Source organism: Motacilla alba, chromosome 1A (genome assembly GCF_015832195.1).
Source record: "Motacilla alba alba isolate MOTALB_02 chromosome 1A, Motacilla_alba_V1.0_pri, whole genome shotgun sequence".
In the NCBI taxonomy this organism is placed as follows: domain Eukaryota; kingdom Metazoa; phylum Chordata; class Aves; order Passeriformes; family Motacillidae; genus Motacilla; species Motacilla alba.
Window position 1 is genome coordinate 24,282,274 of NC_052031.1, and position 22,402 is coordinate 24,304,675.

The following is a 22,402-nucleotide window of genomic DNA, read 5'->3' on the forward strand; positions in this document are numbered from 1 at the left end:
TTTAACATATTACAATAATTCATTTTAATAACATGTTTATTCGGTCATGACAACAACTATAAACATAAGTACCATTCAGCTCTTTGCCAATATATGAACTTACTAACATCAAATCTTACCAGAATCACATATTCTTACAGGTGTCCCAGACACAACATTAACTTTATTAAGCAAAAGTTCATAAATAGTAAAAATGTCCTCTGTTTCACATTGCAGCGTTCCTTAAGCATGTACGTACAAGTTTGGAGTAACTTCTCCAAATCGATGTGTCATAAACTTCCTTAGCTGTTTTAACAACCATAGAGATGATTTCTTTTTGCCTGCAGCAAAGCCTTTTGTCCTTGAGCAATCTACAATTAGTATCACTCTCACCAGACATGAAAGTTCATTTCTGAAATGAAAGTGGTGATGAAACACAATACAATATTATCTGCTCATAGCTTGCCTAAACACTCTGCCCTCATTATAAATCTTTCAGTTACAACACAGTCTCCTAAGAATGATATATCTCCCTTATATCAGTTCTTTATCTGCATTACCTCTCTTTGAAGACCTTAAAATGGTTGGCCTGCAGCAATGGAGATATTATACTTAGGGTGGAGTGTGTTTACAGTCAGTTCTTTTCCTTTTTAATATTTACACAGTATTTCTTAAGGTTGCTACAGTTTATGAATCATGTACATTGACATACGTTTTCTGAAATGTTCACAGTGCAGTATTTTGTGGCCTAACCAAACTTTGTAAATGTCATTAAAAATAAACTTTTTTTTTAATATAAAAATAGAATACTTTATGTGTTTACACCAGCAAACCCAGTTCTATCCTATTCTAAACAAACTATACAGTAGTATGCACAGAATTCCACAGGAACAGAAATGACATGTGATGTTTGCCCTAAAGTTATAGTACTCTTCCCTAATGAACAGAAGTTTTATTAACTATCTCTTTTCAAAATTGTTTCTCTGGTCATAACTTAGCATTAAAAGCAGATAATTCACTGGGTTGTGAATCCAAGAAGAGAGTAAAGAGGGCCTAAAGCCATTTCTTCTTTTGATCAGTCTTCTCAGCTCTTCAGGGCTGGCATGAAGAAGTTACTGATATGCCTGCTATGGTGGGGTCTTTTTAGGTCAGGGCTGCCTGCAACACCTCTGCTCCCTACTCACCTTTGTTAGTATCTCTACCCAAGGGTAGGTGGCAGAGCTTCAGCTGCTCACCAAGTGACTCACCAGACAGCAGCCTTCAAGTCATAATTCCCAGAGTGATTCACTTTTTATTGAAAGAAATGGAGGCTTTTCATTTTTCAGCAAGAGATCTGTTGCTGTAGACTGTTTGACTCAAATAAATGACTGAATGTTGGAATAATGTTGACACTAGGAATGCTTTAAGCTAGATGATTTTCCCTTTGTTTTTTGTACCGTCTGACTATACCAGAGAACTGGTAAGACATAGAATCAGAGAATCATAGAATGGCCCAGGTTGGAAGGGACCTTGAAGATTATATAGTTCCAGCCCCTCTGCTGTGGGTATATTGATGAATGTTGAAAATTCCAGGGATGGGGCATCCACAACTTCCCTGGGCAACCTGTTCCAGTGCATCACCACCCTCACAGTAAAGAATTTTTTCCCAATATCTAATTTAAACCTACTGTCTTTCAGTTTAAACTCATTCCCCCTTGTTTTGTCACTACATGCCTTTGTAAATAGTCTTGTTCCATCCTTCCTGCAGGCTCCCTTCAGGTACTGCAAGGCTGCAATTAGGTCATCCCAAAGCCTTCTCTCTTCCAGACTAAACAATTCCAATTCTCCCAGTCTTTCCCCATTGGAGAGGTGCTCCAACTCTCTAATCATCATGGTTGATGATTGATGTCCTTCCTGTGATGGGGCCCCAGAGCTGGATGCAGCACTCCAGGTGGGTCTCACCAGAGTGGAGAAGGGGCAGAATCCCCTCCTTTGACCAGCTGGCCACGCTGCTCTTGATGCAGCCCAGGATACAATTGGCTTTCTGGGCTGGGAGGGCACTGTGCCTGCTCATGTGCAGCCTCTCATGCACCCCAAGTCCTTCTTGGCAGGGCTGCTCTGCATCTGTTCCTCCCCCAGCCTGTGGTGATACAAGGGGTTACCCTGACCCAGCTGCAGCACCTTGCACTTGGTCCTGTTAAAACTCATGGCATTTCCACCAGCTCTCTTCTTGAGCTTGTCCAGGTCCCTCTGGATGGCATCCCATCCTTCAGGTGTGTCAACGGCACCACTCAGCCTGGTGTCATCTGCAAATGTGCCAAGGGTGCACTCGTGCCCTTTGTCTGTGTCATTGATGAAGATATTAAAGAACACTGATCCCAATGCTGACCCCTGAGGGACACCACTTGTCACTGATGGCCATCAGGACTCTGAGGCATTGACCACTACCCTCTGGATGTGACTGTCCCAACAACTTCTTATCCATCTTACAGTCCACCCATCAAATCCATCTCTCTCCAGCTCAGAGGGGAGGCTGTGGGGGGCTGTGGCAAAAACCTCAGAGAAGCCCAGATAAATGACATCTGTACACCTCCCCTTGTCCACTGGTGTAGTCACTCCATCATAGAAGGCCACTAGGCTGGTCAGGGAGGACTTGCCCTTGGAGAAGCTGTGCTGGTGTCTTGAATCCTGGTGAAGGACTGTCCTGTCCTTCATGTGCCTTCTAGGAGGATCTGTTCCATGACCTTCCCAAGCACAGAGGTGAGGCTGACAGGTTGGTAGTTCCCAGGGTTGTTCTTTGCTCTCTTCTTAAAGATAGGTACACTGTTCCCTTTTTCCAGTCATCTGGGACTCTCCCTGACTGCCATGACTTTTTGAATATCATGGAGAGCAGCTTGCAACTGCATCAGACAATTCCTTCAGGACTCTGAAGGTCCCATAGACTTGTGCACATTCAGGTTCCCTGGGTGGTCATGAACCTGGTCTTCACTTACAGTGAAGCTTTGCTCTCCCCGTCCTCATCCTGTTATCCATCCTTTCAAGAGGTGTGGGAAGAAATGTTGCCATTGAAGACTGGGGAAAGAAAGTTAAGTACCTCAGACTTCTCCTTGTCCACCAGCACTGTTTAACAGAGGGGGAACACCTTCTTTGGCCTTAATTTTCTGATTAGCATGCCTGTAGAAGCCCTTTCTGTTATTCTTTGCATCCCTTGCCAGGTTCAGTTCCAGTTTTGTCTTGGCCTTCCTCACCCACTTCTTACTCAGTCATACTTTTCTATATTTATTTTACTGCACACCATTTCTTGATTTTGATTTCTTTTAAGACATCATGAGGCTGTCTGTCTTGGCTGCCTAGCTTCTTAGAAACCTTGTTGATGTAGTTAAAAAATGCAAAGTTTTCCTCATGTGGGATAAAAATACATTTTAAACTCTTGTAATTCTCATTGCATTTCTTGGCCTTTTGTGTGAAAACCACTTCTGCACTGCTCGTTATCCTAAAGTACGTGTACAATAACAATCCTTCCAGCCATACTGATTGATATTCTACTTTCATGGCATTTGTTCTTGGGTCTGAGCACATATTAATGACAGTTTGTGGGAACTAACTCTGGAGGGTAGCACACCACATTTCCATTTGGTAAATTGATGGCGTTCTCCAAATACTTGGAAATTACTGTGATGGTTTATGGAATCCTGTATCCTTAAACAATATGATATTATGTCCTTGTACTAGTGCAACTTGGGCAACAACATAAACATGTGCAACAGTGTTCTCACAAAGACTGGGCAGTAAAAACTAGTGGACAAAATGTTTTGCTTTTTGTTCATACAATGAAGAATGGATTTTCCTTAATTTCAGACATGCCCGTCATGTGTCAACATCCACGTCTGTGTTGTCTTGTGAGGATAGAAGAGAAGGATAGGGAGCAATGCACTTGACATTGACATAAGTAGCATTGACATGAACATAGTGTTCCCCAATAAAAGTGGAGAAGATTGTTGATATTTTTGAAACAAGTTCAGAAAATGCTGGACGCATCTCAGGTTTCGGATGCCAGCACTTCAGCATGACTTCATACCTGCCATTCAAATAGAAGAAGTGTTCAATTATAAAATCACATAAAAAGAAAAAAACCCCAACTCTCTCTTTCCTCCCACAGCCTCAATTACTATAGCAGAAGAATCAGCAGCATTTGCAGAAGCCTTTGCAAACTATTTACTTACAGTGGATCAGGGCAGTATTCAGGTTGCAGCAGCCTTCTTCCTTGTAGTAAGTAAACAGTTATATCAAAAGAATTTACATCAGGATAAGGTGGTGCCCCTCGTGTCATAAGTTCCCATAACAATACACCAAAAGACCACTAAGAAGACAAATAAATAAATAAAAAGTTAAAGACTTGGAGGGGTTTACATTCCTGTTTTAGAAGATGGTTTGACAGATTTAAGCATTCAACTGCATGGATTTTCCCTTTGAAAAGTTGTTTTACTGCATTCAGCTTTCTTTTAAGTGGGCTAATAAATGCTGTAGGGACTTGAGGAGCCACTTAAATAAGAGCCAGAGATCTCAACTAAGTAAATGAAAGAAAATAAAAGCCTATAGGCCTTCTACTTTGCTGGTATAAATTGGCAGACTTCTTTTGAGGTTAATGGAGTTCTGCCAGTTTACATGAACTGATGATCTGACTAACTCTGTGTAAATACATGCTGAAGACAATATACATGGTGAAAATTCTATGCATCACAGGTCAATCTGAATCTGGGTTGAACAGAGAGCTAAAATACAAAGCAATCCAGCCAACTGACTTCATCGTAACAATTTTTTCTTCATAAATGGCCAGGTAATACTTGAGATTGCTGTAGGCAGCCAGAAAGTATTTATAAAGGAAATAAAGTATTTTGGAGAACTATTAACTTTTACGAGTCTCCAAGTTAACCTGTTCTGTCAAGCTTTCCAGAGCCCCTCCTATAGCAGGGTTCTTGGCTTCTTGGAATGTCCTTAGTTTCTCTTGGAGCAGGGTTAAACTCATAATTCTTTCCTGAGCAGTAACATATAATCAGGTCAACAACTTCTTGCTTAGTGATTGGGACAAATACACTTTCTGGATGTAGAAAGACTCTTTTGTTCTTATGTGAACAAAAGCTAGATTCAAATATCAGTTTTCATTTGGAGTTGTTCCATTAATTAAATACTAGAAAGATGCCTCAGGCAATATAAAAGAAATAAATAGGTGATACAAATATCTTTGTACATTACCACATCTGACTTTGTTGTGAACTTCTGAGTTTGTAAACTTTCTAAGGCCATCCATTTCACTGGCAGTTTAGCTCCTGTTTTATTGTGCACACTGTAGTATTCTTTATCATAGACATCTCTAGCAAGACCAAAATCAGCAACCTTGACAGTGAATTTTTCATCCAACCTAGAGAAATGACAAAATGTATTATTTGCAACTGAGTGGGCAAGATTTACCGTGTTGGTGGATTATAATGACTGACTTGCATTTTTGAGACTGTGACTTTGGATGGCAGTATTTTATTTGGCATCTATGAACTAATGTAACACTGAAACAAAAGTGCAGCAAAGTATATTTGACACCCATTTAACTCAGTGAATGAACTCAGGAAATTACTGATATTGTTTTGATAATACAATTTGAATTACAGTTATTTTAAAACAATTGCTATGTATAAAAAGATTTTTGCTAATAGCCTATGCATCCTGATTGAGTTCTACATCATTTCTTCCACAGCTGTTTTTTCTTCTGTATCCTTAAAATGTGCTCATTTTTATTTCCAAGTCAATGCATCACCTTTCCTACTTACTCTCAGTTTTGATAAGGAGGGATCCATCATTATCTCAGTGACTGCCTTTATGTAATAATGCAGTCCTGTAACTAAGGATGAGTTTGGTGTGTGTTCTGGGGGAAAATTATGACATAACAAAAGTTCTGTTGGGGCTACAGCTCAGCCATACCAGAAGCCCTCCTTAGGTTTCCTTCTCCCAAGCTTGGTATTTGTCCTGAAAAGTGGTATCATTGTTACAAACAGACAGAATGTGGGTGTGGGCATTTTCAAGCCTATCCTTCTTTACATGTGCAGACCTACTCACAGCAAGCACTTCCTTTTGGGCTTCTATACTGCACCACACAGTCACAGAATGGGTGTGGTTGCAAGGGGACCCTGAAGATCATTTAGTTCACCACTATCTCCCCTGCTAAAAGCAGGGTCTGCTACTACAGGTTGCTCAGAACCATGACCAGGTGGGTTTTGAATATTTGTAAGGATAAGGACTCCACTACCTCTCTGGCAACCTGGGCCAGTGTTCAGTCATCAGTACAATAAAAGCGTTCTATGTTTACATGCAATTCTCTCTATTTCAGTTTGTGCCCACTGCCTCTTGGCCTGTCCTTGGGCACCACTTAGAAGAATCTGGCTTCCTCTTCTTTAATCCACCATATCAGTTACACATATGGATAAGACCCCCTTGAACCTTCTCTAGGCCAAATGATCCTGTCTCTCTCAGTGTCTGCACATGACATTTCCCTGTCTTGAAGTTGTAAGGTTTCTGTCTGGACAACTCTGGTCTGTTGAAGTCAGTGCATGGGACAGAACCATCTGCTGTATTTACTGATGTTGTAACTTAATCTGATGAAGGGAGTAGGATGGATCAACAGGAAACAGTTTATGCCATAGCAGGTTCCTGCACCTCTTCCAGGATAGTGGAATAAAGAGTCCCTGAGGACTACATTTGCTTGCTGGCTTCCTTTCTGATAGACATCACCAGTGTAGCAGGGCCTGTATTGAGTGTTGGATTGCACATGGCTGCAGGGGAAAGTGAGTCTTGTGGCAGCAGCTCTCCAGGCTCTGAAGTACTGATCCCTATAGAGGTACATTCAGTGGTCATGTGAGACACCCTGAGTTCCCTCCTCACCCAAGGAAGAGACAGTAGGCCAAGGGGAATGTCCTTTTGCCACCATTTGGACTTTGATTAGATGAACTAGGTCTTTTGTTCAGTAACCCAATTCATTTCTTCTTAGGAAATATAAAAATCTGCTTGTGGCTTTGTTCATCCCTTAAAAAGACCAATTCCTGCAATAAAATGTTCTTTTACAGAGGCTGTTCAGCTGCACAGGTGTGCACCCTTGAAAGAGTAAGACATCTGATGTCACAGGTTAATGACCTTTTTGCAGTCAGAGTTCCAGTTTATGATGTGCTAAAAATAAACTTTAGGCCGTGCCTCATTAATTCACAACATCAGTGATTAATCAGCATAATCATATTGGCAAATCCTGTATCAGTTTGTCTTTGTGGGAACTGAACTGTCTGGCTTCCCAGACACTAGTAAGATTCTTTGAATGTTAATTTGTGTGCCTGGTTGAGCCAAAGTAAGCTCATACTCATGTAATGAAAGACTATTGTCAAGAGGTCTCACTGGTGTTTCTTTGTGTTCCTGTTTTTCTCACAAAGTTCCCCTGTGTTCCTCTCCCTCCTGGTTAGGTGTGGCAGCAGAGACATGCTGCTTCTGAAGAGGCTGGGTGGAAGCACAGCAAGTTGAGGCAACAGCAGTTTAACTTCCCTTAGGAGATGCCTTTTAAACTCTAACCAATGATTTTGAGAGGCTAGGCTTTCACCTCAGCTTTCTTATTTCTCACACTCAAAAAAAGCTTATGTGTTAGAAATGAGCCCTTAGCAAGATGAGTAGCTCATCAGTATGCAAGACAAACATCAGTATAATTGCAGAGCAATGAAAAAACCACCATCTTTTTACTAAAAAAATAGCAGAATCCTGGAAACTTCAGCTTATCTCATCTCACTGTTTTACGCAGAAGAGTGTAAAGAGTGTGGTAATGCAGCTGAAAGTAGATGTTTGTACTTACATACAGTTTCTTGCTGCCAAATCTCTATGGACAAACTTTTTACTTGCAAGGTATTTCATTCCTTTTGCAACCTGAAGGCCAAATCCAATTAAATCTTTTACTGTTGGATTCTGTAAAACACAAACATTTATGATAAAATGAATGCAGATGCTTAAGGATCAGACTGCTTCATCCTGTTACTCTTTAGGTTTTATACACCTCTCCTGCCACCAGAATGATCAAGAAAGGTTAGTGCTTGTAGTGAAGCTACAGCACCAAAGTTTAGGTCAGCTTCTTACCCCCAGTGAGAAAACACACTATAAGAAAACAAAAGAGCTGAAAGTCTCCAGGAAAGTATTGTTTGCAGCATGAGCAGCATAACCTGACCTGAGAAGTGGAACAGTATACTGAAACTTTGGCATCACGGATGATACACAAAATTCACATATGTGGACTTAAGGGTGATAGCATGTAACTCAGTAGAAGGTACTAACTGTGAACTTGGAGCTCACTAGCTGGAGATGACCAAGAGAAGAGAAAGTCCTATTTGGGACAAAATAGGTGCATCAGTATGATTTCATGAAAAAGGCAAATGAGACCTTAGCAGTTACCAGAGGAAGATTTTTGGCAATGATTGTTAACTCTTTCTTCTTGCCTACATGGTGAGATGATACTCAAAATGTTAAATATAAAAATAAGTACAGACATAAACATGTCAATCTTTTATGGCAATCATGTGACTTGTAAGGATCCTACAGATTTTTGTGTTTTTGACATTGCTCCTTACAATTTTCTTCTGTGGAACAATCTGATTCAACTGTGGTCATTATTCTATTTATTTCAGGAAGGACCATGGCACTATTTACAGACAAGGGTCCTGGTGCTTGTAGAGTGAAAGAAACTCAAATGGGAGCAGGTCCCAGCCTCAGAAAGCTTAACTCCTCCAAAACTTTGTTGAAATCATTTTTCTTTTGAATTGTACTGGCTATTGCTGATTGCTGTAAAAACAAGGACAAAATCCTATTGACTCAGAAGTCACTTTATATTGTTCTAACACTGTGAAATAGTGAAAAACTACAGTGTAAAGTGGGCTTATGCCACCTGAGGTAAGATCTGTGGTCTCCTACTTGAGAGAAAGCAGTGAGGCACATTTGAGGAATCTACAGTTTTTAAATGGAAATGGGGAAGCTGATAACAGAGCACGCATAGTTTGAATAACAGCTCCTGTTTTTCTTTCTTAAGATAAGAAGAAAAAATATTGATAATAAACGTACTGTGACACTAGCTGGACATGGAGTTCCCTTACCTAGGAGTTGGAAAAGCAGATGCTGATGACTGGCACAGCTGTGCTAAAGTTAGCAGAGATGTGCCAGTTTAACCAGCAGACAACTGGGCCTCTGGACGTAGATCTCATAAACACATTTGTTTATAAAGAGGCTTATGGATGGGAAATGAGAAATACTTATTGCTGATAATTTCTGGGAAACATTCTAGAGAGGAATTTGAGGGGGAGGGGAAGGAGTGGCACTGCTGTGGCTGGGCTCGATGCCAGACTAAGCAAGTGCTAAAGGTTAAGGTGTAGTAACAGCAGCAATTGCAGACGTAATGTAATTATGAGAGCCTGTAAGTGTTGGAGCAGGGCGTGGCCAGACTTGCATTACTGTTCATACCTCACCAGGCACTTACATGAGTCTCATTCCTAATGAAGTTTCGAAGATCTCCATGTTTCATGTATGGAAGAACAACTAATGGGGATCCTTCATTGGGCAAACAGATTCCCAGGAGGGACAGAACATTGGGATGAGTGAAATCTTTCATGATTATTCCTTCCTTCAGAAACTGAGCTACTTCTTCCAGGTCTGTAATCCCTGAGAAATCCAGTAATAAAATGAGTTAACGAAAAGAAACAGAAACAAACTAGGGTTCATTTCTCTACAGCATGTCATTGCGCAACAAAGTGATAATGAGAGACTACAAACATGCTCTCCACCTCCCACATTACAATTAAGGTTATGTGCATTGGTTTTCCTACAATGACCAAATACAGGCTGTTGGTCGTTTTAATTTTGTTCTCCATTTCCTATTTTGAATGATTTAAAATTAATATAACAACACTTGAGTAAAGTCCTTAATAAATGTTGTTATACTATCTTCCTGTTTTTCCAGCAGCTTTGCCCACTCTTCAGCAGTTTAACTTCCAAACACAAATGTTCAGTACTCAGTAGAATAAAAAAATGATGCTACCTTTTCGTTATTTTCCAGAGTTTTTTTTCTTTGTAGAGGAAATATATGGACATTTCATTTGACGTAAAAATATATGCTAATGTGTTGTAGTAATTTGGATAATTGGAATTGCTCCAAAGATAAATCTGATTCAGCTGCAACTAAGAATCTTTGTTTGTGAATGTATACTTCACTGGAATTTACTGGTCCACCCCAGTTACCTTTGGAATTAATAGTAACATCTCACTATTAAACATGTAACTCACTATTCAGTGACTTCACAGCACAATGGATTTTCCTGCTATCGTTATCCAGCAATGTCCCATGGTACACACAGCCAAAATGTCCTGTATAAAAAAATGAGCAATATTAGCTTTAAGAAGTTATAGTAGCTTTCTGGTATTTTCCACTGGGTAGCAATTATACTATAAGAAAGTAATCACACTCCATTTCTATCCAATTCCCAACACTTGTAATATACACTTCCTAACTAACATATTAAAATAAATGGAATCGGACCATTACACAAAACCACCATTCATAAAATCACCATTACATAAAACCACCACTACATAAAACCACCATTACATAAAATGAAAACTCTACTTGCAGCATAATTGGTATTTCTTGACCTAAATGGAGAGTATAAATAATGACAAGTCTGGCGCCACAAATATTTCATGTTCTTGTACTGACTAAGCACACGAAACCCACGTCAGCCCATTCCCATCATCTCCTGTGACATGGGTGAGGACACCTGGAAGGCACAGGGAGCAGTCAGGAGCTGACATGACCACTGGATTGGTGGTTCCCAGTGATCTGCAAGCCCATGCTAAGTGGTCCACTGGACTGCACAAACTTGATGCCTCTGATGAAATGGACAGCCACTCTGGGATTACAGTGGCTCAGGTCTTGCTACTCCATGGAAAATGTTGAATGTTAAAAGTGATGTGCTGGCTGTGGATGGTTTGGGAGTGCTCTACTGATCACAGGCTGATGACACCACTTGGCAGTTTTTTTCTATGGCCTAGTTCCAAGTATAAAATATCACTAAAAGATGATGAACAGAATTTGCCTTCTTTCTCATGGTCTGAGCAGTGAAATGAACTGCCAGGGACACAGAAATCCTGTGCTTTCCTGCCAAGCAAATGATGTTGTCTACCAAAACTTACTATGAGAAATCAGGTTTACCAGTTTGGGAAACAGTGAAGTTTGAGCTCCAGGTTCACACATTAATTTCTCTAAATCAAATTATGTACATGCAGTTGTGGCTTCCTTCACAGATGAACTATTTACTGGAAACTTTAAAATACTAATATTTGCAGTTAGAAAGCATTTTTTTTTTTAAGTGTGAGCTCTACAGAGAACAAGACTATCTGATTAATTTTACTACGTTCCAGTCATAAGCTCTGGTCAGAGCTCAGCTTGCTTTGCTTTTGGCTTGAAGTAAAATTAATCCAAAGTTTGTTTTATAAAAGCAACTAAAATCCCATCAGACCACAGATTGCTTGGAGCCTGGGCACAAATCCTAAAGCTTGGATTGGGTGTGTCTAAAATATTTTGGGGTTTGGCCCATTTCTGGTTAGAAGGGAGAAAATTTAAAATGGTTAATTATCTCGGTGTCATTCCAGATATTTTTCAACATTTAAAAAATGGGAAATTACTTGGAGTTTTCCAAAACAAAAAAGAAAAGAAAAAGGCCCACCCTTGCTTTGGGGATGATGAAGTGTAATACATAGAAGTGAAACACACTGACTGTTTGTTTGATTTGTGGCTCTTGTCCTGCAGAAGAGGCATTAAGTATATAATTTATAGCAATTTTTTTATCAGTATTCTGATACTCAACAAGAGACTTCTCATGCATGATCTGCAGAAACACTAAAATACAGTTTGTACTTTTGTTACTAATAGGTACTCAATCATAGAGAGTTTAAAAATGTCCCTAACAGAAATCCTGGCTTGGGCTGTGAAAGGTAAAGGGAACTTGCTTATGAAGATGTAGAGGAATAGGAGTAATGAGAGAAATTTAGAAAAATAGGAGACTTGCTAAATCAGGGACAAAACTTAGGGGAAGTGAATCAGGGGCTACATATTTCTGCAGCTGGCATGAGAGGAATGAGGTGATATGAAGAGCATTTGCTGGGAGGAAACAAGCAGCAAATTCCTCAGAGCTGGTGGAAACTTGAGGAGGGAAAAGGGGTGTGGGCATTTCACCTGGGCCATGAGGACTTTCACTGTATGCACTAATGACTGCAGGAGTCTCCTGTGTCATGTAGCAGTCCTGACAGATAACAGGCTCCAAGTTTGAGGTCACTTGTGCTCCTGCCTCAGCATCCCGGCCATTTAGGTGTGTGCCTTAGGTTTCACATAATATCCTGTGGCATATTCACTCCCATACCACAACCTCATGGATCAGAAACCCTGGCTGAGGTTTCTGTAGCCTGGAAAAGGGTGAGAGTGAGGCAGCTGGATAAGTCTATGAGTTTGAAAGAGCCTCATTAGTTGGCAGCCTCCTTCCTCCTGATGGTGTCTTCTCAGCTGAGCAGATGCACTGACTTCAAAGGAGAGCCCCTTCATTCCCCCTTGATTCAGTACATGGCATGCAATGCTGTAAGAGCTGAAAATCTTGAAAAAATCTCTGTATAGACACCTTATTCAGAATGGTTTATAACGAATGGGTGTGCAAAAAGAGGAGCAGTGTGCAATGTAAGAGTTGCAGTACCCACCTCTTCCTATCACTTCAGTGAAGTGCACAATCAGACTGTCGGCCCCAATAACCACGTGCTGCACTTCTTTGACCAGGTCAGGATTTAAGGCACTGATGTCTATGTGGACATTAGTTTGGAGAAGTGGACTGGCTAAATCTGAGTCTCCGCTGGACAGAATTGGGGAGAGGTCAGAGTGAGGATACTGGGCAGGTCTGCACGATCCATTCTGAGACATGCTTGGAAACTGATCTGGAAAATGAACAGAAACTGTTATAATCCTTTCAAACTTCTCCTTGAAAAATGAAGAGTTTTATTGCATTGGTAAGAAAGGTTTGATTTTATCAGTTTGGAAGTGGCTTGGCTTTATGGAAGTTTTGGTCACAAAGGGAAATGAAAATATGCATTGGTAATCTGCCAGCCTCCAGGAAAACCATGCCACTAGAACTTATGCTTGTCTCAGCTCTACTTTTATGAAAGTAAATGGCAAAACTTCCACTTTTCTGAGGGGATGGAATGAAGCCTTGTCACTTCTTGCCAAAGAGAGGTTATAGCATTTCTAGCAATTGGGAGTAACAAGATTGAAACAGAAAAATGACAGCAATATGGGAGGAGGAGGTAGTGAACAATTGAAAACATGAAGCTTTTTATTATTGCATGTTCTAATTTGGTACGGAACTTTACACTTCACAGAGGTTTCCAAAGTGCTGGTGACTAGCTGTATTTATCCAATGGTAAATATTCAACCAGGGAAATGCCTAGAGGTGATTCATTTCCTGTAACTGCTGAAGATATTACAGTTGGTGCTACTCATGAAAATAACATCAGCCATCTGATATGGCAGAAACTAAAATATTTCAGTAAATCCAGGAGTATCTATTTGAGATTTTTTTTTAACAACAGCATGTTGTTCAGGTATTTCAAATTGGTTTTGTTTAAAACCCTTTTCCTAGCATTTTGTGTGGCTGAATGAAAGAACTATGTTTAGTTTATACCAATTTCAGTCTGGAATGATTTCAATGGAGTTGATGAGCTGAATTTAGTCCAGGGTCAAAAACAAAAAAGGAGAGTAAATTTACCAACAGAAATTATCAGGTATCTTATTACAAGAAGTAAAAAAATATTGTACAGACATACTTTATTTATTTCTGCAGAAAACTTGTGAAATTTTTATAAAGTGCTTTTATCACTCTGGGGGCTGAGAAAAACTCTGTTATTTTATCTAGGAGCAAAAATACCAGCTCTTACAACTTACAAATGGATTTATTTGTAACTAAAGGCAAATATCTATTTAAGGAACACAGTAAAATAATCTAGCCATGGCCAAAAAATTATATTTACAGCTGTGAAATGTAAACCTGCATGTTTTCTAATGCTTCTTTAATTTCATTCTTTGATAATATTGACATCAACATTGCTACAGGACCATTAGATGAACACACACCCTTCTTGGATGCACACTCCACTGTGCTTTGCCAGTACACAGTGGCTGCAGGACCACTGTGGATTTACCTTCCACCAAGGATCTTTGCATAGTTTTGTCTCATGTACCACTTTCCCTTCTAAACAGTAGCACGGGCTTTTCTTTCCCTTTGGAAATTTTTCAGTCAGGAAACTTCCTGTACGAGCTGGTGGCAGCAATTAAAGAATACTACGGGAAGGGGGGAGCAGGCCTGAGTCTCAGATAGCTCTGTGACTGGGGTTTGCAAAGGTGGAACAAAGATTTGGAGTTATTTCTATTGAGTTGTATGCAGCAGCACCTGAAATAGTACAAGACTATGTCTATACCAAGACTAACAATTATCTGTGATATCTCACACACCATAATGTGGTAACTCCTAATAGATAAAAGCTCTTTAATGATAATCACAGAACATGGTCTCCACACGTGTTAAAGGAGCTTGGCATGGTGTGATAAACGTAGCAGGCTGCTCTTCTGAAGAATACCCACTTTAAAGTCATATTATCCAGCACAAAAATATATTTGGTGTAGGATTATTCTTCCCTGAGACTGGCAAAATGGCATAATGGCAGATGGCATAGGGGCCTCCATTCAATTTGTCACAGTCTTCATATCCTCTTAGCTTAATTTTTAAAATTAACATTTCTGCATTATACAATGTCCCATTTTACCAGAGGGGCATTAACAGACAAAAGAATATCAGTTTACAAAACTCCGTGTCCCATGTCAGACGAACAGAACTGCTTTATTATACCTGTAGGAAGTCACTGGGACACACTAAACCTACAGCCACTTGATGTTATCATTAAAATTAGCCTTTTCTGAGGAGATTTGTGCATGGTGTGATGGATCTTATGACAACACAGAATCACTATATACAGTAGTTATTACACAAGTTATTAGGAGCATACTTATCGAGAGTTTTTACTAATTGTATTTTATTTATTCCTTCAATCTGAGTAAAAGTAAAAATCATATGCACCTTAATCTTGGGAAGTACCTGAGAAGCTCAGTTAAAATAGCAAGCCTGTGAATACATGAGAGTCCCAAAAATGCAGACACAGACAAATCAGATGAGAAACAGAAATTAGGATACTGATCAAAATAGCTATCATCTGAAGACATGTGAAAATCAAGATGTGTAAAATATCCTCTGATTCCTAATTAGAGTCATACCTTCTAGAAAAGTTGATCTGTAGTCTACAGATTCGCTTGAAACCATTTCTGTTGTGGGACTCACACTCCTTGCACTCACCAGCCTGTCCAGGTGAGGAGTGTGCACTCTGCCATCATAACGAACTAGGTCACTTCCCAGATCTGAAGGGGGAGGAGAAAGCAATATTAGAAAACTCTCATGTTTTCAGTATGCCAATACTGATTTATCTATTTATTTAAATTTAGATTTTCTGCTCTGCTGGGAAGAAGGTTCGGTTCTTGCTGTGGCAGATATGCAGGACTTGAACTTGAGCTATTTTTACAGTGCAAGATTTTCTGAAAAAAAATCTTGTGTTGAAGACCCACTCTTAGCTATACTGGAAGATCAAAGACTGCTTTGAAGACTCTAGGGCCAGTTTCATGGTCTGACTGTGATAGTGCATTAGGACAAGACTTGGTTATACATGAGCTCCCCTCCTCCTCCCACCTTACACAGTGTGGCAGTTCCCACTGGAAGGAAACCCAGACACAGGGGCCATAGAAGAACAGGAGTCTGACCAAGTTCCTGATTTGGGGGAAAAAAAGACCAGGAGACTGCAGTACTTTGTGTCTTGCACAACTCATGCACAGCCTGGATGAAGCTGAAGTACTTGTGATTCCATGCATGTCATTTACTCATCCCCTCTTCCAAAGCTGATTAGGGAAAAGAAGCTACTAAGTTTTCCTTATAGCTCAGAGTTCCTCAGAAATCCTTCTGCTTAAGGCATAATGTGGCCCTTCACCCAGCTCAGACTCTTGCCAAGCACTGAAATGCAACTGAAAATTTGGACTTGATTGTGAAACCTCTGCTGACAGGTTACAACAGGGCAATGCACGGCAGTTAAGCAAAGCATAAAATTATGTCAGTTTTTAAAATCTAAGATAATAATGAAATTATTTGATGGGATTGACTATGATGGACCTTTAATTTGTTTCTTCTTCCTTCTCCAGAAGAAAACCACCAAAAAGATAAAAATTAAGATTGATGTTGAAAGAATTCCAGCAATTAGTCCCGTGAAATTCTGATCTTGCCGGATCAGCACTTTTCCGATAACTGTTGACAAAACTTCTTGCTTCCACTGAAATAACAAATAAAAAAAATAGTGTAACGATTTCCAAAGACAAGTAAGAACTAGATTATACTAAAGTATGAGCTGATATGTCTCATATGTATTAAATCTTGATTTTGTGATGCTGTACTGTGATAAGACACTGTGAGTGGAGAAATTGTTATATTGGTGTACATGAAAACAGAGCTACAAGTTTATGACTCACTTCTCACCTTCAAGAGCTCTGGTAGTGACACAGCTCTGTATTTGACACACCACACACACAGCATGCACTCACATGCACTCTGGATAACAGCGTTCCACTGTTACCAGATGCTAATTCAAAATGTTAAATTCATACTTTTACTCATATGGCGCACGAAATGGGCCTATGGCTATATGGGTTGACATGTACATTAAAAAAAATAGCCCAACTGTCTTTAATGTGTGTCCTTCTGGCACAAATATGCTGCAACATCAAACTCACTCTGTTGCTGACAGCATGCTTGCATTTTAGTTCCCAAGGTCACGTGAGCCTGTCCCTTGCCAGCTTCTAGCTTGCTGACAGTTTAAACCAAACAAAACTAAACAAAAAAACCAACCCTTAAAACCAACAACCAAACAAGCACCAAGCAGCTAACAGGGAAAAAACTGTTTTAGGTCACACAGCACTAGCTCAGTCAGTTGGAATGCATTTGGCCATCTTTTCCTCCTGTGGAATTCATCCCTCTGGGTACTGTAATGATGGATTTGCCCGTCAAAAGAGCAAATTTTCTTCTTCGCTGGGCAGACTACAATTTCTGAGTCTCCTTGCCAGTAAACAAGTAGAAACCTTGTTTAACCCCTTTATGTTTTGTTATTTTCTGTGCATGAAACATGTCATACATATCTATTTCTTAGAAGTTAAGAAAATATCACAGAGTAGAACTAATTGAATGCAATGTTAGTCCTGATCAGATATATAAAAATACAACATAAACTGAATGAAACCTGTGCACAAGTATTATTAAATGAAACTAGGCACTTAGAAATCTGGGAGACCTACGCCAAAAGGAGAGATGCATCTAATTTTATATTTTCCCTGATATATCCAAGAAAATGTATACTTACTTTAAAAAGAAAATGATATTAAAATAAATTACTAGTTACCATATTAATAAGTCAAATTAGTTATTACTGTTTACTTAGATTGCAGTAGCACATAGGAATATCATTCACAGCCCAGGATCCTGTGAGATTAATGTCATAGAGATATTGAAAAAATAGATGTCCCTGCTTCAAAGAGCTTACAGAGACTTTCATCCTAACCACACTTACATGACCAGCAAAGTCTCCACTGTTTTCAGTGAATCAGAGTACAGTTTCAAAGTTTAAAGGTAATCCCATTCCAATTTCATTTTTCTATATCTTAAAAAAATACAAAGGTATTGAAAGATTTATGTCTTATTCTATAAATCAGTATGTCTACAATTAAAATTTTCAGTAGCATACTGAATGATTTTTATGAGACCCCCTTTAAAGCAATGACTCAATCATTTGTCCTAAGTGTCTTCTTATTACAAAAAGAATTGAAATGAAATTATAAAATGCAGACAAAAAAAAATACTTTCAGGAAAGATTTGATCCCATTGACTGCAACAGAATGTATTGTTGAAAAAAGGGCTTGTGAGTTCCAAACTAAAAGTACTCCATCTTCTAAAAGTACTCCTACTTCTCATTCTTCCCCACATGTTTCCTCTTGTGTTTGGATTAATAACTATAATTTTATTTCTGTGCTTAGTTCTGGTCCTACTTTGTGCCTAAGGCTCCAGAAAGTCTCTGTGCAAACAGGTAATAACAACAATGATGATCATATTTATTTGAAAATAGATGATATTATTTGAGTTTCCATCCCAAACAAACAGGGATAGCGATATCTCTGTAAGCAAAGACTTAGGCTTAAATTTTATTTAGGCTTAAAGTTTATTGGTTCAGTAGTGACACTGTGAATAATAATAAAAATGGCATTAATATCTCACGTGTAGTGTAGGTGCCTCACCTCTATATTTAGCTCACTGTTGGATTTCAGGAGCTCGCTGGGAACCGTGCACAGAATTGATTCCGACTGCAGGAGAAGGTGTTCGCAGCTTTTGTTTCCAACTTTTAGCACTTCACCTTTAACAGCTTCTGAATCAATATAATTTCCCTTGGAAAAAAAATCAATTTCATATTACATAACCACCTCATAAAAGGTAAGTAGTTACAAGCTTGGAAGATATTTTTAATGAAGAATAAATTGTGAAATAAAAGACTAATGAGAATTTACACTGTCCTGTCAATATGCGTGTATAGGCTTATTTCATGTAAATGCAACTTTGACAGAGGGGCCAGTGTAGGACGGTAAACTTTACAGATAAAATCTGCTGTCACTCATAAAACTCATACAGACTTCTGAAATTTTAAATGTCTGAGGGATTAATCCTATTGGTCCTGTTTAGATTTTTGCATAATTTGTTCAAGAAAGGACACATTATGTAACACTGCTGTTTACACAAAACTGGCATTATATTATCCACAAGCTAAAGGCATCTCAAACATTTTGTTTTGCAAGTGGTTATGGTAGCAGAAATGAAGCTTTCAAAAAGAAGTAATTAATTAAAATAATACACTAGTCTGTTAAGATCATGTTCCACAGACCAAAAAGGAAAAATTCTTGGTAAAGATGAGGCATGAAAGAAGTACACTTCTTACCCAGAAAACCTGCTCTCACATCCCAGACTTAGATGAGAAATTATTGCTTCTGATATTGTGACAGTAGAATCCAAAGGTCAAGTTTAGGATCTTTAGTGCTCAGAAGTGCATCTCCATTGAAGAGCTGCCCTAGTCCATGTACAGCCCAGCTCAAGATGAAAGAAGAGGCATATTAAGTGGGATTTAAGGAGAGAAGGGAGAAGGGAGGGACTAATACAGGCTATTTATATGGGCTGGATCTGGGAGTTTTCCATGAGAAGGGAGGAAGACATCACAGCTGACACCACTGTGAAGCCTTGTATATTGGAAAGAAAACAAGAATTCCATTCTGAGGGGTAGAAATAATCTTACTTGGCATATGTTTTAGATCTGCTTCAGAATGAGACTGTAATAAATGTATAGGAGAGGCAGCTTAATGTCCTATTTTGATGGCAAAGCCACACCCCAGGTAAATGCTTTTTAATCACTGGCCATAAAAGTCATTTTGCATTCTATCTTCTGTCTAGTCAAAGCCATTCTGTTTGGTGTTAAGTAATAAAATATTCCTGGGCTGGGGAGCACATGAATGCTAATTGCTTATTCATTTGGAGACTTGTGGCAGACTGTCAGCCATATCTTTCCTCTGAAAGATGTACCTCAAAAGATTTGAATTTAATTCTTCCATCTTCAGGATAAACATATTATCCTGGAGAGTGTGGTTGATTGGTCTCTTCTTCTACACCAAAGCCAAGAATTTTTTCTCCATCAAAACTGATGGAAAAATGGGAAAAAAAAATCATACTGATATTTCCTAAGGTGGTCTTTAGCCAGTTATAAAGATGGCAGCCCTTACTTACTACTATGACCATTATGTTACCATTAACATACTATAGTTTCAAATATATTCACTATGATATCAAAATAGACTAAGAGTTTCAAAACACTTTCAGCAGTGGTTTTGCTCTTCTTGGGACAACAGAATTTGCCTACAATTTTAAGAAAAGGTGGAAACTGGCTCCTGTGAGAAGTGGGAAAAAATATTTCCTCTTTTCAAATGTGTATTATCCCCTTCTTGGTGAGCAATGCCCTTGAATGCAAGCTGGAGAAGTTAATCTTCAAGCTGTACTGGGTAGCTGTTGCAATCCAATCTGATAGACAGCCACCTCACAACTTTTAGAGAGATGGGAATAACTTGGGTAAAACTCTAAAAGCAGAAGGAGGACAGTAAACTAACAAGGGTGTGGAAATTCTGAGACTGGTCTCAGAAGCATTTTTGAGGCTCCTAAGCAGAATGAGCGGGTTGACTTGGGAAGAATGAGGAATTACTGCAGCTGCACAGGTTCCTCTTCAGCTTGCTCAAAAATACCACAGTTTCCATATTACTGTCTTTTGGACCAGGTTTTGAGACTCACGATTTCCTATGTGATGTGAAAGAAGATTGACAATAGAGTGACCTATAAAGAGGCAAGAATATTTCCTTATGACTGCCTCATAAAGAAAGTGTTGCACTGGCTTAAGAATAGAGTAGGCAAATTAGTTAAGTCTTGTCCTACTCTGAGTTTTAAGACAGAAGTACCAGAGCGCAGCCAAGATCTCAGATGTGCTGTATAGCATGCCAGTTGTTACATATTGAATTACAACTGTGCTATGTATTTCTCTAGTGGAAGATTTATGTTTGTAAATATACTTTAGTTTCTGGTGGCCCATGCCTAGGCCTCCTCTGGAACAATGCACAGAGTCCCTGCACCATCTTAGTGTACAATCACAACCACAGAACAGACCAGGCCTCTGGGCTAACTGAAGAAAGATGCTTTTCTTATTTATTTGTTGCTTAGGTTTTGGTTTTTTTTTTTGTTTGTTTTTTTTGTTTGTTTGTTTTTTTGTGTTTTTTTTTGTTTGTTTTGGTTTGGTTTTTTTGGGGGGGAAGTTTTTTCTCCCACAGCTAGGATGCTCTCAGCTGTCAGCAGCCCAGCTTGCAGGTCTGGATCAGTGGCTTCTGGGGGAGGCAGCAAGTGGACTCTGTCCTTTTCAGCAGACTCAGGAATGAAACAACAGAGTTTCTCCTGCCCTGACAGCTTTCCATGTTGGCAGGAGACGGGAGTCCTTCTGAAGTGGTGTCTTCATGGTGTTGAAGCAGAGAGTTGTCTGTCATGACCCGAATGACTAGGGCATGGTGGGCACCAAGAGACTTAAAAGAGCCACACAGCTGACAGAGCAAGACAGTGATGATGTGGGATGTTGGGAAGCTGGCACTAAAGACAAGGAGGACTGGCATTTGTGGCACACAGTGCCCTGACTGTGTTTTAAATAGAAAACCTAATGTTTTCTTGTGTATAACATTTTCTTACAAAAACATCTTTTGGTCATCAGGGGAAACCAAACAGAACATTTCAATCGGTACCCACTGTCATTTGATGAAAGCCAAATATGTCACACTAGATTAGTTAGATTGAAAAACTTGTGATAAAAGTTCCCTCCACCCCTCTGAAACTAATTAAGGAAGAGATAAAAGAACTTTGGTTTGGTAGAACAGACTGTTCACTGAAGCAAGCTGCCATTTAATTTCATGCTGAGCTTGCTTAATTACTCCACAAAATACGATCATGAGGCATGTAAACTTGTGTGTGTGTATTTTTGAATGTGGGTACGGGGCGAGGGGAAAGTGTTGCCAATATGGCTTGTAATGCTCTTTTGGCTCCTGACTATAATTTATGAAAGTTGTCTCACAGTTTTGACAGAAGCACCCCACTATAACTAATTCTATTTAGAGAAAGATATTAAATTGGTTTCTGTTCATGCTTTGTTCTAGCAGACCACCTTTCTAATGCTGTTCTTCAGCTGGTTGTCAGGAAATAACCTGGACATTTGGTTTAGGGAGACATCTGCCTTCGGTGCCATCACTACAGGTCAATACTACAAAATTGTGACTTTGGTCAGTTGTCACTATGACAATCCTCAGTCAGCCTTTCTTATCTAAATGCTTTTTTTTTTTTTCCCCAGCAATAAACAGCACCAGAGACTTCTTCAAGGAGAATGAAAGAGTAAGCAAAGTAGAGAGTTTAAAAACCAACTAATTTTTGTGTCTGCCTCAGTGTCTCTGAAGATTATAGAGCAAGTCCTCATGGATGCACTTCCTGGCAGAGGAAGGACAAGAACATAACTGGGAACAGCCAGCACAGGTTTCCCAAGACTGTATTTTACCTGCCCAACCTTCTAGGCAGACAGAACCGGCTCTCTAGATGAAAGG

General features: G+C 39.4%; 1 protein-coding gene across 7 annotated transcripts in view; it reads right to left on the bottom strand.

Moving 5' to 3' along the window:
- The window catches only part of MET (MET proto-oncogene, receptor tyrosine kinase), a 160,760-nt gene continuing 138,358 nt past the window's right edge, over positions 1–22,402 (bottom strand). For all 7 annotated transcript variants that reach the window (XM_038154514.1, XM_038154513.1, XM_038154520.1 and 4 more), the window contains 10 exons: positions 18,485–18,631; positions 16,320–16,476; positions 15,380–15,520; positions 12,763–12,993; positions 10,303–10,383; positions 9,500–9,681; positions 7,835–7,944; positions 5,212–5,377; positions 4,182–4,318; positions 1–4,036 (listed from right to left, as the gene is read on the bottom strand). In XM_038154514.1, the coding sequence (XP_038010442.1) occupies positions 3,826–4,036; positions 4,182–4,318; positions 5,212–5,377; positions 7,835–7,944; positions 9,500–9,681; positions 10,303–10,383; positions 12,763–12,993; positions 15,380–15,520; positions 16,320–16,476; positions 18,485–18,631 (1,563 nt within the window). In that variant the 3' untranslated portion in view covers positions 1–3,825. The remainder of the gene's footprint in view (positions 4,037–4,181; positions 4,319–5,211; positions 5,378–7,834; positions 7,945–9,499; positions 9,682–10,302; positions 10,384–12,762; positions 12,994–15,379; positions 15,521–16,319; positions 16,477–18,484; positions 18,632–22,402) is intronic.